The following is a 13,410-nucleotide window of genomic DNA, read 5'->3' on the forward strand; positions in this document are numbered from 1 at the left end:
TGCCGTGCCTCTGTGCATACATGAGCAAAAAGTACAAAGCACTACCTTATTTAACCCGAGTCATATCACACACGCATGAACCGGCTGCCCTGTACTTGAGCTGCATAATACAAGTATCAGATACCAGTCCATGCCAAGAAATCTGAGAGCACATTGGGGCTCCAAGTTCTTCTCCTTAGAGGACTCCGTGACCCCCAGGAGCTCTTGATGGGCCTGTTTGTAATCAACTGTCTTTTCCAAACGTCAGTCACCCTTAATTTACACTCATTCTCTGCTTCTCATGTTATCTGTTCTGCATGAAAAGCATCCCGCAAGTGTGTGTGTGCTTGTGTTCACTTTATCATTCATCTTCATCATGTATCAGGGTGAGAACACAGTCACAGTATTTCATCCAGTCAGCGTCACCCATCGTATCAGCCCTCGTGTGCGTAGACTGGTTGGCATTGAGGAAGCACAGTAGGAAGAGTTCCCATAAACTTGTGTGGTCTCCCCAGAGCCAACAACCAAACCTGTTGCTACCATCACGTATTGTCAGAATTGCCTCGTAATTACACACATTTACTAGTGAAAACCATTTTATCAAATTTCCAAATTGGTAAGACGAGATTGACTTGCATTTGTCAAACTTGTCATGTTAATTTGGATTACTAGTGAAAAACGTTTAAAGCTTTGACTTCTCAATCTAGGCTGCAGTACCATCCTGTGAAAACCACTGAAATGGCTGCAGATTTAATAGTTAAAGATGGTAATATTGATGCTAATTCTAACATGACGTGAGTGCAGCAAGAGTAGATGCCATATTTGGTTGTGATGTGAATGAAACAAGGTTGTGAGGGATGGAAGTAGTTTGATCAATATGTCGTGTTCTCTAATAGAGATGACAGTATGTCAGTTATCGTCCGATATTTAAAAAAAAAAAATTTTGTTTACTTATCAGAGTCGGGAATCATAATTGTCTAATTTAAATGACATTTGTTGTTATATACTGCTCACGTAAAGGAATAGTTCACCCCAAAATTAAAATTTTAAACATTTGTAACCAAATATTTGACGGTAGCAATGGACTGCCATAGTATTTTTTTTTTTTTCATACTATGGCTACCGTCAACTGTTTGTTTACCAACATTTCTTCAAAATATCTTCTTTTGTGCTCAACAGAAGAAAGACACTCATTTAGGTTTGTAACAACTTGAGGGTGAGTAAACGATGACAGAATTTTAATTTTGGATGAACTATACCTTTTAATATCAGTCTTGAAAAATACTACTTTAGTAACACTGTATAATCTTAGAAATAGCAATGAATTATGATTCTGTACCTCGTAATTTTGTCATGCATAAATGAACTTATGGAATTTAAAACGACTGATTGTATTTTTATTTTCAATTTATTTATTAAAAAAATAATATCAAATTTTATTATTAGCCATTAATAATTTTTGACCCTTTTGGTGAGCATGTCAGCACATCAATGATCATATCAACCAGAATTGTAATATTGGTGCATCCCTTCTAAATTTCACAACCCATGTTTTAAGACACACTTGTCCTCTTCAATTTTCACTCTCATTCTCTGAAAGTTCAGCAACCAGATATAAGACTACAACATTAATGAACTGTAATTCTGTCCCTCACAGTCTCATTTTCATTTGTCATGCTAAACATGGTATCCGCTCCGATTGAGGTCTATAGGAATCCTTTTGCCTTCTTTCCATAGTAGCTTCAGTGAATGCTAACACTACCTAAACCTTGTCAAACACTGTTCTAGTTACATCTTATACAAATTCTTCTAGTTCAGTTACTGGACACCTCTAGAGCCCAAGCATAAATATTGTAGCAGGTTGAGAGTGTTGGGTTTCCTAACACTTGCACTATGCCCCTGGATGTGTAGCTAACCACCCTAGAGTATCTTTTTTCCAGGCCAGAGCCGCTTCTTGTGGTCCTTCCATGAGAAGGTGACTTTGTTTCAAGTTTTGTCGCGGTTCATCTGCTCTTGTAGACCACACTTGACGGTGGAACTCTCTCTGACTTTGCTTTTCTGTGCTCCAGTATGTGCCAGCATTCAATTTGTGAAATTGACAAGTATTTACATGCAGTAAACAATTAGTAGGATTAGTCCATGTTTCTGGCAGACTTACAAAATACGTTGTTTTTATCAAGAATGGAAATGTATACATGCAAATTTAATAGTGTATTTTTATTACAGGAAAGTAAACTCTTATTTATTTTGAATATAGATAGACTTGATTAGTACCGCTGATTGTGTTGAAGCATTAATGCCAGAAAGCGTATTATTTGTATTTATGAAGAGCATACTGCTTGCCATGATATGAAACTGTTACCTTTTTGAGTTGGGTCAAAATGTGGGTCAAAAATAGCTCCAACCGAGATGTACAGGATGGAGAGAGAAAAAGGGTACTATCTCTTTTTGTCGTTCTTTACCTGTCACTCAAACCAATAAATGCTCTAGGATAGATTTCTCTGTTTTCCTTTAACCCTTTGAGCACCTAATAGACTGATGCAAACCCTGGTTGCTTTAGACGAATGCGATTGAAGTAGGCTGCACAATTATAACAAATAACTGTCGATCATTTTCTTAATATTGAGATCGCGGTTATCAATTTTGATTGATAGAATTTAATAAGCATAATTATTTTGTGTGGAGAAACCGCATATCATATAAGAGCTGTTTACTTAAATTCATTAAATGTATTTATTTTAAATTAATAAAATGTATTTAATGTAATAATATTTGATTGATTAACTGCAATTTAGCTTTTTTGCGTCATTTGTTTGCAGTATTTATTGTGACTAAGGCCATTTGTGATTGGTCACAATGTTCAGTGATAGTAGACCCAAATTAACACTTTGATTTAATATTGATCCATAATAATTTTTGGGATTAATTGCGCAGCCCTGGTTTGAAGTTTTGATGAGCTGTTGGTTGGCTTGCAAATATATTCTACAAAATCTCAGAAACAAGTCTCTCCAGGTACTCAAACGGTTTTAATAAGCTGCAGAAAACCAATTTTAGCATCACCTTGATCTTTGCGTAAATGTTCTGTATCACTTTTCCTTATTTCTGGTTGCTTTTTCCTTTTATATTCCGACTACAGTGTGTCTTTGGCCAATGAGAACTAATCTAATCTAATCTGTGAATGTGCCTTCTCAATGCTGGGTTCTGCATCTGGATTTGGGATTTTCTGTCCTGTTTTTGTTTTCTTCTCACCTCTGCTTATTCTGACTTTGCATGCCCTTGTATTCTTAAAATGCAAAAAAAAACCTTTTTAACTGTTAGTTTGGCAAGACTATTGTAACAAGATCTTTCATGGAATTTTGTGACCTCTCTCTCTCTTTCTCTCTCTGCCAATGTTGTCGTAATAAATATGAATATTGGTACAGCAGACATGCGTGCCGTCTTGATTTCTCTCTCCATCCTTCAATCTTGCCGCCCAAAGCAGATTTAGTCAGCAGAATTATCACACTGCACTGGTTCCTTGTCAATTTCACAAGTTGATAGATTGTGTGAACAGTCGTGCCCCACTCAACTGTGAGGGAAGTAGGTGTTTCAATGCATATGTGAATTAATCATACTTATATTTAATTCTAAACATTATGGCCTCTAAATGAGGCCAGTTCCATGTGTGTGTGTGTGTGTGTGTGAGACTGAAGTAAGTTGATGCAGTAGCTTCAAAGAGCACAATGCATCGTTGCAGTTCTTTTATCAGTCTGTCACTGTGGTTGATTGTACGAGAGTGTGAATGATTGCACGTAGAAAATTGTAACTCTTGGTGAGTCACAGCCCAGTTGTGATTTTCAGTCAAACAGTGATTCATTTTAGAGAAATGAAAGGTGCAGAATGACACAGTCATTTTGACCTTCAAAATGAGGTTCTACTTCAAGTAACAAATCTGAAAAGCATTCATCAGTCCACACACACAGATGTCACTCATCCAGTCTAGTCAATAAGACATTGAGTGTTTCCTCCCAGACTCAGAATGACTTCTGGTTGAAGATAAGGACTCAGGGATCATTAGAGTGGCTTTGTGCCAGAAGTGTCTAGTTCATGAACCAGGGTTTCATCATATGAAGATATCAGGAATAATTCATCATAAACAAGGAGCACTTGAGACATAGTGACATAGTAAGTCATCCTGATCCGTACCATCAGTAATAGACTAATAGAAAAAATGATCTCTGTAATGTCTATGGTATTTTGTAAATGTAAATATACACAGAAACAGCACAAACACGTGTATTTGCTGATTAGTGTATTGATTTTTTTAACCTAATGCATAAGTAAACAAATAAGGCTAAACGGTAACAAACTAAAAATATAATCAAGCTTAGAGATAACTAGAGAGGCTCAGCGACCATTTGCTCAACTCTGGGCAAATCTTTTAAAGATTTTAATCTCTCTTTTATTATGAGAAAATTTGTGTGTAAAAAAAAAAAAAAATGTGTGTGAGACTCTGGACCACAAAACCAATCATAAGGGTCAATTTTTCGATGTTAAGATTTATACATCATCTGAAAGCTGAATATAAGCTTTCCATTGATGTATGGTTTGTTATGATAGGACAATATTTGGCCGAGATGCAACGATTTGAAAATCTGGAATCTCAGGGTGCAAAAAAAAAAATCAAAATATTGAGAAAATAATTTTTAAAGCTGTCTAAATGAAGCCATTAGCAATGCATATTACTAATCAAAAATTAAGTTTTGAGATATTTACAGTAGGACATTTACAAAATATCTTCATGGAACATAATCTTTACTTAATATCCTAATGATTTTTGGCATAAAAGAAAAATTCATAATTTTGACCCATACAATGTATTTTTTGCAATTGCTGCAAATATACCCGTGCGACTTGAAGACTGGTTTTGTGCTTCAGGTTCACATGTATCGTGTACTGTAATGCGCTTACAATTGGAAGTATACGGGACAAAACTTTGCACTAACATAAATGTTAAATTGTCAAAATTAATTTCAGAAATATAGTCACAAAATGTTCACATTAGCATGAAAGCAGTTATACAAAGTCAGTAATTCTCAATGCGGTTTTAATCCAGTTTTTTGGCTGCTGACCATGAAAAGCTTGTAAACATGGTAAGTTTCACATGAAACGTGCAAGGATTACCAAAAGGGGGTTCTAGATCAGCGGTTCTCAACCTTTTAGACTCAAATGCCTGTTGTTCAACTCAATATTCAAAGGCTGTCCACTATGGCCTATTTCCATTGTAATTATGTCAGAGCTGGGGTTTTTTTTTTTTCAAATATTTATTATATATATTATTATTATTATTATTATTATTAACAGAAACAGGGATGTATAATTAATTAACCATTACATTTATATTGTAATTTCAGAAGTTTAAGGACTATGTTCTTCAATATTAAAAATATTTTTATAATTTTATTATTTATTCTTTTATGAGTTATTGTTTTACTATTATACAAAAAATATATATTTTCCTTTTTATTGCATTTTTGAAAAACTTATTTTGTTTTGGTTTGATTATTTTAATATATTAATACAAATGTATTAATTTAAATACATTTTCATCTTGAGACTCCCTAGTGGGCTCCAGCCTCCCGGTTCATCATCATCAGAACCACTGCTTTAGAAAGAATTAAAATGTAACAACTAGACTTTTATAAGCCTTTTAAACTTTTATTGAACCCAGAATATCCTGTCCTACAACCACAAATTTACTAAATTTTAAAATTGCACTTTAACAAAAGTAGTACAGTTGTTATAGCACCTACATGATTTTTTGAATGGGATTTCCCATGTTGTCATTACAGAGTCTGACGAATCAAAATTTGACCCCTTTGGCACATCCGCCGTCAGCAGTCTTGGCAGCTACGACTGGTCCGACAAGGAAGATCTCTCGTCTGGTCAAGGTAAGAAGCTCCAGGGAGGACTGCCATCTTCAGCTGTTGTCCAGAGGAAAGAGACGTCTTTCGGGAGCTCGGAGAACATCACCTACACCACAGTTGCCAAGGTGACCACATTCCCAATCGAAGATGGTGGCTCCACCACCGAAAGCTGTTTTGAAGCCTTTGCTGACTTTGGCTCCATTGAGCAGGCCGGTCAAAACGAGGACGATGACTTTGGAGACTTTGCAAGCACGGTTTCGGAGAAATCTGACTCCCCTCCTGGAACCACAGAAGCAGAAGGCAACCAGGGTGAATTGACGGATGAGTTTGGAGCCGTCCAAGGTGACAAGCCCAAATTTGGCAAGTCAGACTTCTTGAAAGCCAGCACACAGGCCAAACTGAAATCCAGTGAAGAGATGATCAAGAACGAACTCGCCACCTTTGACTTGTCTGTGCAGGGTAAGTGTATTTTGGTATTTAATACTTGGATATTAACAGAAAATGAGTCTCTTTCACTAAGTGTGAATATGCACAAATCTGTGTGTGAAATCGGCACACAAATAATGATTTGCCAATAACTCCCAGTACAGTATTTCATGCTCAAATAATAACAAACACTTGGTCTCATTTACTAATGCACAAATGTTTTCACAAACCAATCATGGTTCACCATGAATAATGCATGCTCATATATTAACAATGGGTCTTATTCACTACAAATGTTTTCATGAACAAATCATGATTCACCAATGTCTACACTATCTTCAATCACAAAGTTTTATGCTCATATATAAAGACATGGGCACAAATTTGCGAAATCGGGGGTACGAACATTTTCACAAACAAACCATGATTCACCAATAACTAGCATTGCAATATTTTATGCTCAAATATTAACAGACAGTGACTACACATTCACTAAGTGTGTGCGCACAAATTTACATGTGAAATCTGCATGCAGTTTTCATGAACACATCATGATTCACCAGTAATGCTCAAATGTAATCAGACAGTGGGTCTCATTCACTAAGAGTGCTTTTGTGTGAAATCTGTGAATCTTTTCACGAACAAATCATGATTCATCAATAAATCACATTATCACAATATTTTGTGTTCAAATATTAAGACAGTGAGTCTCATTCGCTAAAACACACATACAAATTTGTGCGTGAAATCTGTGTATGAAATATTGGACATGGACAATGGGTCTCATTCACTGTTCATATGCACAGATTTGTGCGTGAAATCTGCATATGAATCTTTTCACAAAGAAATCATGATTTACCAATAATGCTCAAACATTAACAGGCAAAGGGTCTCATTCACTAAGCGTGCGTAAATCTGCATATGAATGTTTTTGCGAACAAATCATGATTCACCAATTAACTCCCATCGCTCAGATATTGACAGATAGTGGGTCTCATTCACTGTGTATGTGCAAAACATTTTTAGCGTGAAATCCGTGTATGAATGTTTCCACAAACAAGTCATGATTTACCAATAACTTTCATAAAAAAGGAACTTAAAAAAAAATGTTGGAACATGAATGAAAAATCACATATTCTGGGTGGCTTTTTAAAAGTGTTAAGATTAAATGTTATACATGGATATTGCTTCTTAATTATATTTCATCACATACAGATGAAAAAAGTTTTTTTATAGCTTAAGCTGCAAAGTTTCTCTGTATGCTAATGCAGATACACGTATGTACAGAATGCCATATATTTGCTGAGATTGACGAAAGGGTATGCAAAAATCTTGTTTTATGGAATAAAACTCATTTATAATTTGTTTACAATACTCCAAAACCCATTACTATTAATACGAGTTTAAGGACAAATTCATGTGCTTATGCACTTGTTGTAAATAAGGCAGAAATTTTTGGTGATTAGTACTCAAATACGAAATCATCCATGCGATTGTTAGTGAATGAGCGTATTGGATCCAATGCATGTCCACAATTGCATTCTCTCTGAAAGTCAACAGATGGCAGAGTGGCGTCTGAAGCACAAGGCAACATCAGTAGATAAACACTGCCACCCAAATCCCTCCTCATTTTCCCCTTTGCTTTTTCATCCTCGCTCCCCCATAATGCATTAGCACTTACTCAATAACATAAAAGCTTATTTGCCTCTTATTGATCCCCACCCACATCCACTAAATTTAATTTGTTCAAACAAAAGAGGGTTTACTCCTCTGCCAGCCTCCTATCAGACGGTTAATCTGAGGAGTGGGTTTCGTGCAGGAATGTATTAGCCCCTGAAACCATGCAGAGACTGATGTGCTTCCCAGCGGGGGTGTGATTACCTGCCGCTGCGTCTCATGAGTCTGTCGTGCCGCTGTCCGTCTCATTGCTTATGTGTGCATGGCGTGTATTTGTGCCAGTTTGACTGTGTGATGCCTGATGAATAATGCATGCCTGTATTACTATGCTGCTCTTTTGCACATAATTATCATTTGTTGCAAATTAGGTGTTTGTGGTTTGTGTTGTGGCCCCACGTGGATTAGCGGCGACAGTTTGAGTGCTTCGGAAAGTTTTTAATTATACAGCAGGATCAACAATTAAACTTGTGCATTCAATTTAGAAAGAGTAGTGGGGTAAGATGTGTCATCCCCTTTCTCACATCACCATATGTTTTTGGATTGTGATGTAAATTTTTTTGGGTTTCAGTTTCTTTACATATGCAGATGTATTTAAAATATAGTTCATACGTACAGTAGCTTGAATAAACCTCTTCTCTGAAGAGCACGTTTTTAGTTTCATTAATTTTTGGTAAGAGATGTCAGGGTGGTACAACCTATCATAGTGAAGAAAAAAAAAACATTTCTTGAGAATAAAATTTGAAAGTATGATTATTTCTGAGAAAATATATATAATATATATTTGAAGATGCTTAATATTTAAATAATGTGTCTGCCACATCAAAGTCGTATGGTGCGACCAGCATGCAAAAGAATAAAAACAGGTTTTACATCCAAGTTCAAATTTTAAAATGTCATAATTTTTAAGTGTTATTTTAGTGTTAATTATATACTATTATAGTATTTATTAATATTTTAAGTTTTAAAAGATATTTAGTAGTACTTCCAACTTATTTCAGTTTCTACTGTTTCTCTTTCTATTAAATTTAAATTACTGAACTAAATTATTTTGTAAAATATTTTCAGTTTTTGTTAGCAATGAGAACATAACAAAATACATTTTACCTTGAAACATATAAAAACTAATTTATCTTTTTAAATATATATATATATATATATATATATATATATATAATATCTTTTTTAAATAATAAAGATATGTACACCTCTAAGCTGTAAGGGAAATGTTATTACTTGGTAGTTACACTACTTGATTTTACAGTCATTAAATTTAAATGTTCTTGGAAAAAAAAGTTTATAAAAAAAATTATATTTCAAGTTTTTTTTTTTTTTTTTTAACCCTTATAAATCTGACATAAATATGAAAAGCATGTGTCTAAGTACTTTTCACACATTTTTAAGCTTGATGTTTCATTTTCTTTTGTCATGGACACTCCCATTTATCATTGACCCATTTATTTGTGCAAAGGATCCCATAAGCGCAGCCACAGTCTGGGAGAGAAAGAAATTGCACGGTCCATCCCCTCTCCTGCCCCTGAGCAGCCCTTCAGAGACCGATCCAACACCCTAAATGAAAAACCTGCGCTGCCAATCATCCGCGACAAGTACAAGGACCTCACAGGAGAGGTGGAGGTCAGTCACTCGCTCTCTCTTTTCTCTCTGGTACATACATTCTCTTTGAGCACACAGACAAGTTCTCCTTGTTGAATACAGCCTGAGGTTTCTCAGTGCACAAAGCTCTCATTCTGTTTCATCTCTTTCTCTTTTTCTCCCATTGTCTCTCGTCCAAACACCCGTGGCAGGAGAGTGAGCGATATGCGTATGAATGGCAGAGGTGTTTGGAGAGCGCTCTGCAGGTAACATATACCTCCACACACACATTCATAAAGAGCTTGGCATACACTTTAAAACTGTATCAGTCTACAGAAAGTCTCAGAAGGGTCGGGTCATGATCACATGATACCAACATTACCATAAAAGTGTGATCTGATCAAATAAGAACGTATGCAAACAGATCATTGATTCAGCAGTTGCTTGTTATTCAACAGGGCCATTTTTTTTTTTTACATATACAATTGTTAACAGTGTAGTAGCAAAAGCTGCCTGGCTGTTAATGTGCAGTCCCAGCCAGTCAAAACATATTTGATGTTTAATATTTAGTTACACAGAGTAAGATTTTGGACCAATGAGATTTCACTGTGGGTGGAGCAACCCAACTTTTTATGCTTTATTGCATAGGATGGATTTTGGTGTAAGGAATTTTTCAAGATGGCCTCATCCAAATATAGTTAACCCAAAAAATATTCTTTCGTCATTTACTTTTCCAAACCCGTTTAGACCGTGTCATGCCAAGCTAATGTTCAGCCAATGTTGGGCCATGTTTGAGGGTTTGTTGATCTATTTTTTGTGGTGTGTTCAACAAACCACTAGTCGGACCTCCGTTGGCTTTTCATCCAATTGAGCATGTTGAATAATTGGCAGAGCTGCTTTTTTATGGTTCGTACATCTGCACTGCTGTTTCCATTTTTGAATGACAAATACTGACTACTGGTATTAGGAATGTAACGATATCAAAATCTAACGATACGATTATATCATGATATGAAGTCCAGGATACGATATTTATTGCGATATTGAAAAAAAAAAATAATAATTGTGTACATTTTAAAGTTACATTATTCTATTAATGCACTTTGAGAGTTCAAAATGAAGAGCTTCAACCCATGTTCTTAACTAAGAAAATGCAAGCCAGAAAAAAGTCAGTGAATTGACTTGCTCCTGAACTTTAAAGGGGACTCAACTCTCTTTTTATTTGGGATATACTGTCTGTCTAAATTACATTCACACTGGTGTTTTAGGAAGCCAGACAAATTAGAATATAATAACAACAACAACAATGACAGTAATAGTCATATATTGTAAAACAATTGCACTGTAATATAAATGAAAATGAATAGGTATATTATTTTTGCTTTACACTACAGTAGGGGAATTACAGTACATCTTTCCTCATTTCTACACTTGAAAGAGATATTTTGAATTTGGACTTCATTTAAACCACTAGCTATCAGCAATTCATACTGCACTTTTATTTCGACGCACACAGCAGTAGAGCTTTTATTTTGAAGGAAAACTCCAGCTTCAGTGAAAACGGGCTGACAATGTGTGTGCTTCGCTTTAAAACACGCAGCAAAAACAGAGATGAAGAAGTGATTAAGCCATATTGTGCTTTCGGTTTTAGTTCATTTGACAGTTACTGTGCCAAAGTATAATGGCCCAAAACACAACTTTATAGACCTTGTATGTTAGAATAAGAAGTTAAATATATTTTAAAAACTAAACTTTTTTTGCCCAGAAGATCTATCGCTTCGTATTGTCATGTGACCACGATAATATCGAGACAGTTTTGCTATCACGATATTCATAATATCGTTACATCCTTAGCTGGTATGGAGAGTTATTTCTTCATGCAGCCGCAGAAAGTATATGCTAGTTGGCCGCTGACACTCTTTTCACCATTTTGCAGTTTACTAGTGCAACTGCCCAAGATGGCTTTCTCCCTCACTAGTTTTTTGACGATGGCTTGGTGTGTCTGGGCCTCGTTTTAAAGATATTTTAAAAATGGCAATGTAAATGGAACCCATTGACTTCCATTGAATGGAATGCCATTGTATGTTTTATCAGCAAATATTGATATATGAAATTAATTTTAAAAATTTAACAATTAAGTTGTTTTTCATTTATTTCAGGAAAAGGTAAAAATATAATATAAAACATGGTCACTTTACTGCTTTCTTTTTATTTTCCAGGTCATCACCACTGCCAATAACACCCTTAATGGCATCAGCAGCTCTACTGTGTGCACAGAGGTCATCCAATCAGCACAGGGGATGGAGTACCTGCTGGGTGAGACTACGACTGCCGTCACACTTCATTTACTGGTCAGAGATCAGCTTTATCCATCATTCCCGACATCCGTAAAACTCAAGATCAGCCCCATTACACGATCTCTTCATCCACATTCATACCTGCTCCTCATGCGCCCCTGCAGTCTTCAGTCAAACAGACAGGCCAGGTGTTCTGGTTATCTGCTTCCTATTTCTGTACTCACTCTCTCACACAGAGCAGCTTTAATGAGCTGTACGTGCCCATGCCAGCAGGAGGGGAGCATGGGGTGCTGTTGTTACGTAGAAACAAACCGTTAAAGCTCTTTGATCTGGCTCTAGCGATTGTGACTGGAGACCGAGCAGGGCATTCTAGGTCTGAATGGGGGAGGCTAGTGTTACAGAGCAGAGCAACTATTCTGGGCTGTTCTAATGGGTTCAGTGTGAAAGGACATTCAGCACTGGGGATGCTGGGAATGGCACCGCTGGGTTATTGTTTGTCCTGTTTGGTTCTCTCAACACACACACACGGGCTCTGATCGCACTGCACACAAATGGTGTTTGGTTGCTATAGTAATGATGCCAGGAGAAAACTGGAAATACTGTTTCCACAACAACTGACTCATTCACTTATTCAACATGGTAAATGTCACATATGAAAAGAGATAATAAATGTAAATTAGTGAGCACAGCTTCAGACAATATTTTGAACTTCACATTACATAAGTATCATCCCGAATGGTGACTTGAAATCTGATTTAAAAATAAAATAATAAAATTGTATTAATTAAAGAATAGTTTTGTTAAAGGAGTAGTTCACCCAAGAACTCAGAAACTTTGGTGAAAAAGTACTCATCCTCAGGCCATCTAAGATGTTTGTTTCTTCATCAGAACAGGTTTGGAGAAGTTTAGCATTATACCAGCATTATAATTGCTCACCAATGGATCCTCTGCAGTGAATGGGTGCCGTCAGAATGAGAGTCCAAACAGCTGATGAAAACATCACAATAATCCTCGTAACTTTTTTTATTGTTTTTATTTATTTGTTTGGTATATTGTGTATAGGTGTGGTGGAGGTGTATCGTGTGACTAAGCGTGTAGAGCTGGGAATAAAAGCCACGGCCGTTTGTTCGGAGAAACTACAGGAGCTGCTTAAAGACATCAGCCGTGTGTGGAACAACCTGATGGGCTTCATGTCGCTGGCAAACATCACTGTGAGTTTTTATTAAATAAACACTAGCACATCTTTAGTAAGTACACTAGTATTTCTTCTATTACAACAGACAGTCCAGTAAGTCACATATTGATTAACGCTTAACTGAAATATGAATATATCTGTGGGATTGAAATGTGGTTTATGTAAGCTTTGGAGCAGTTGGCACTTTCTACTAATAGGGCACAAAATAGGACCATTATAAAATAATTTTGGTCAAAATGGTCAAACTAAGTGTTTTATGAGCTTTTTGCAGATTTTGTGCCTAAAGTTGAAATATGGTTATCATTTAAAACCTGTGCTACATAGTCACAAAAACATTTGC

At 36.1% G+C, this 13,410-nt stretch overlaps 1 protein-coding gene across 3 annotated transcripts in view; it reads left to right on the forward strand.

Annotated features, from left to right (window-relative positions):
• Positions 1-13,410, forward strand: part of LOC306851659 (synergin gamma-like) — a 49,215-nt gene that overhangs the window by 24,669 nt on the left and 11,136 nt on the right. For all 3 annotated transcript variants that reach the window (XM_079388067.1, XM_079388066.1, XM_079388068.1), the window contains 5 exons: positions 5,811-6,344; positions 9,457-9,620; positions 9,791-9,844; positions 11,798-11,894; positions 12,938-13,086. In XM_079388067.1, the coding sequence (XP_079244193.1) occupies positions 5,811-6,344; positions 9,457-9,620; positions 9,791-9,844; positions 11,798-11,894; positions 12,938-13,086 (998 nt within the window). The remainder of the gene's footprint in view (positions 1-5,810; positions 6,345-9,456; positions 9,621-9,790; positions 9,845-11,797; positions 11,895-12,937; positions 13,087-13,410) is intronic.

Source organism: Barbus barbus (assembly GCF_936440315.1).
Source record: "Barbus barbus genome assembly, chromosome: 31".
Lineage (NCBI taxonomy): Eukaryota > Metazoa > Chordata > Actinopteri > Cypriniformes > Cyprinidae > Barbus > Barbus barbus.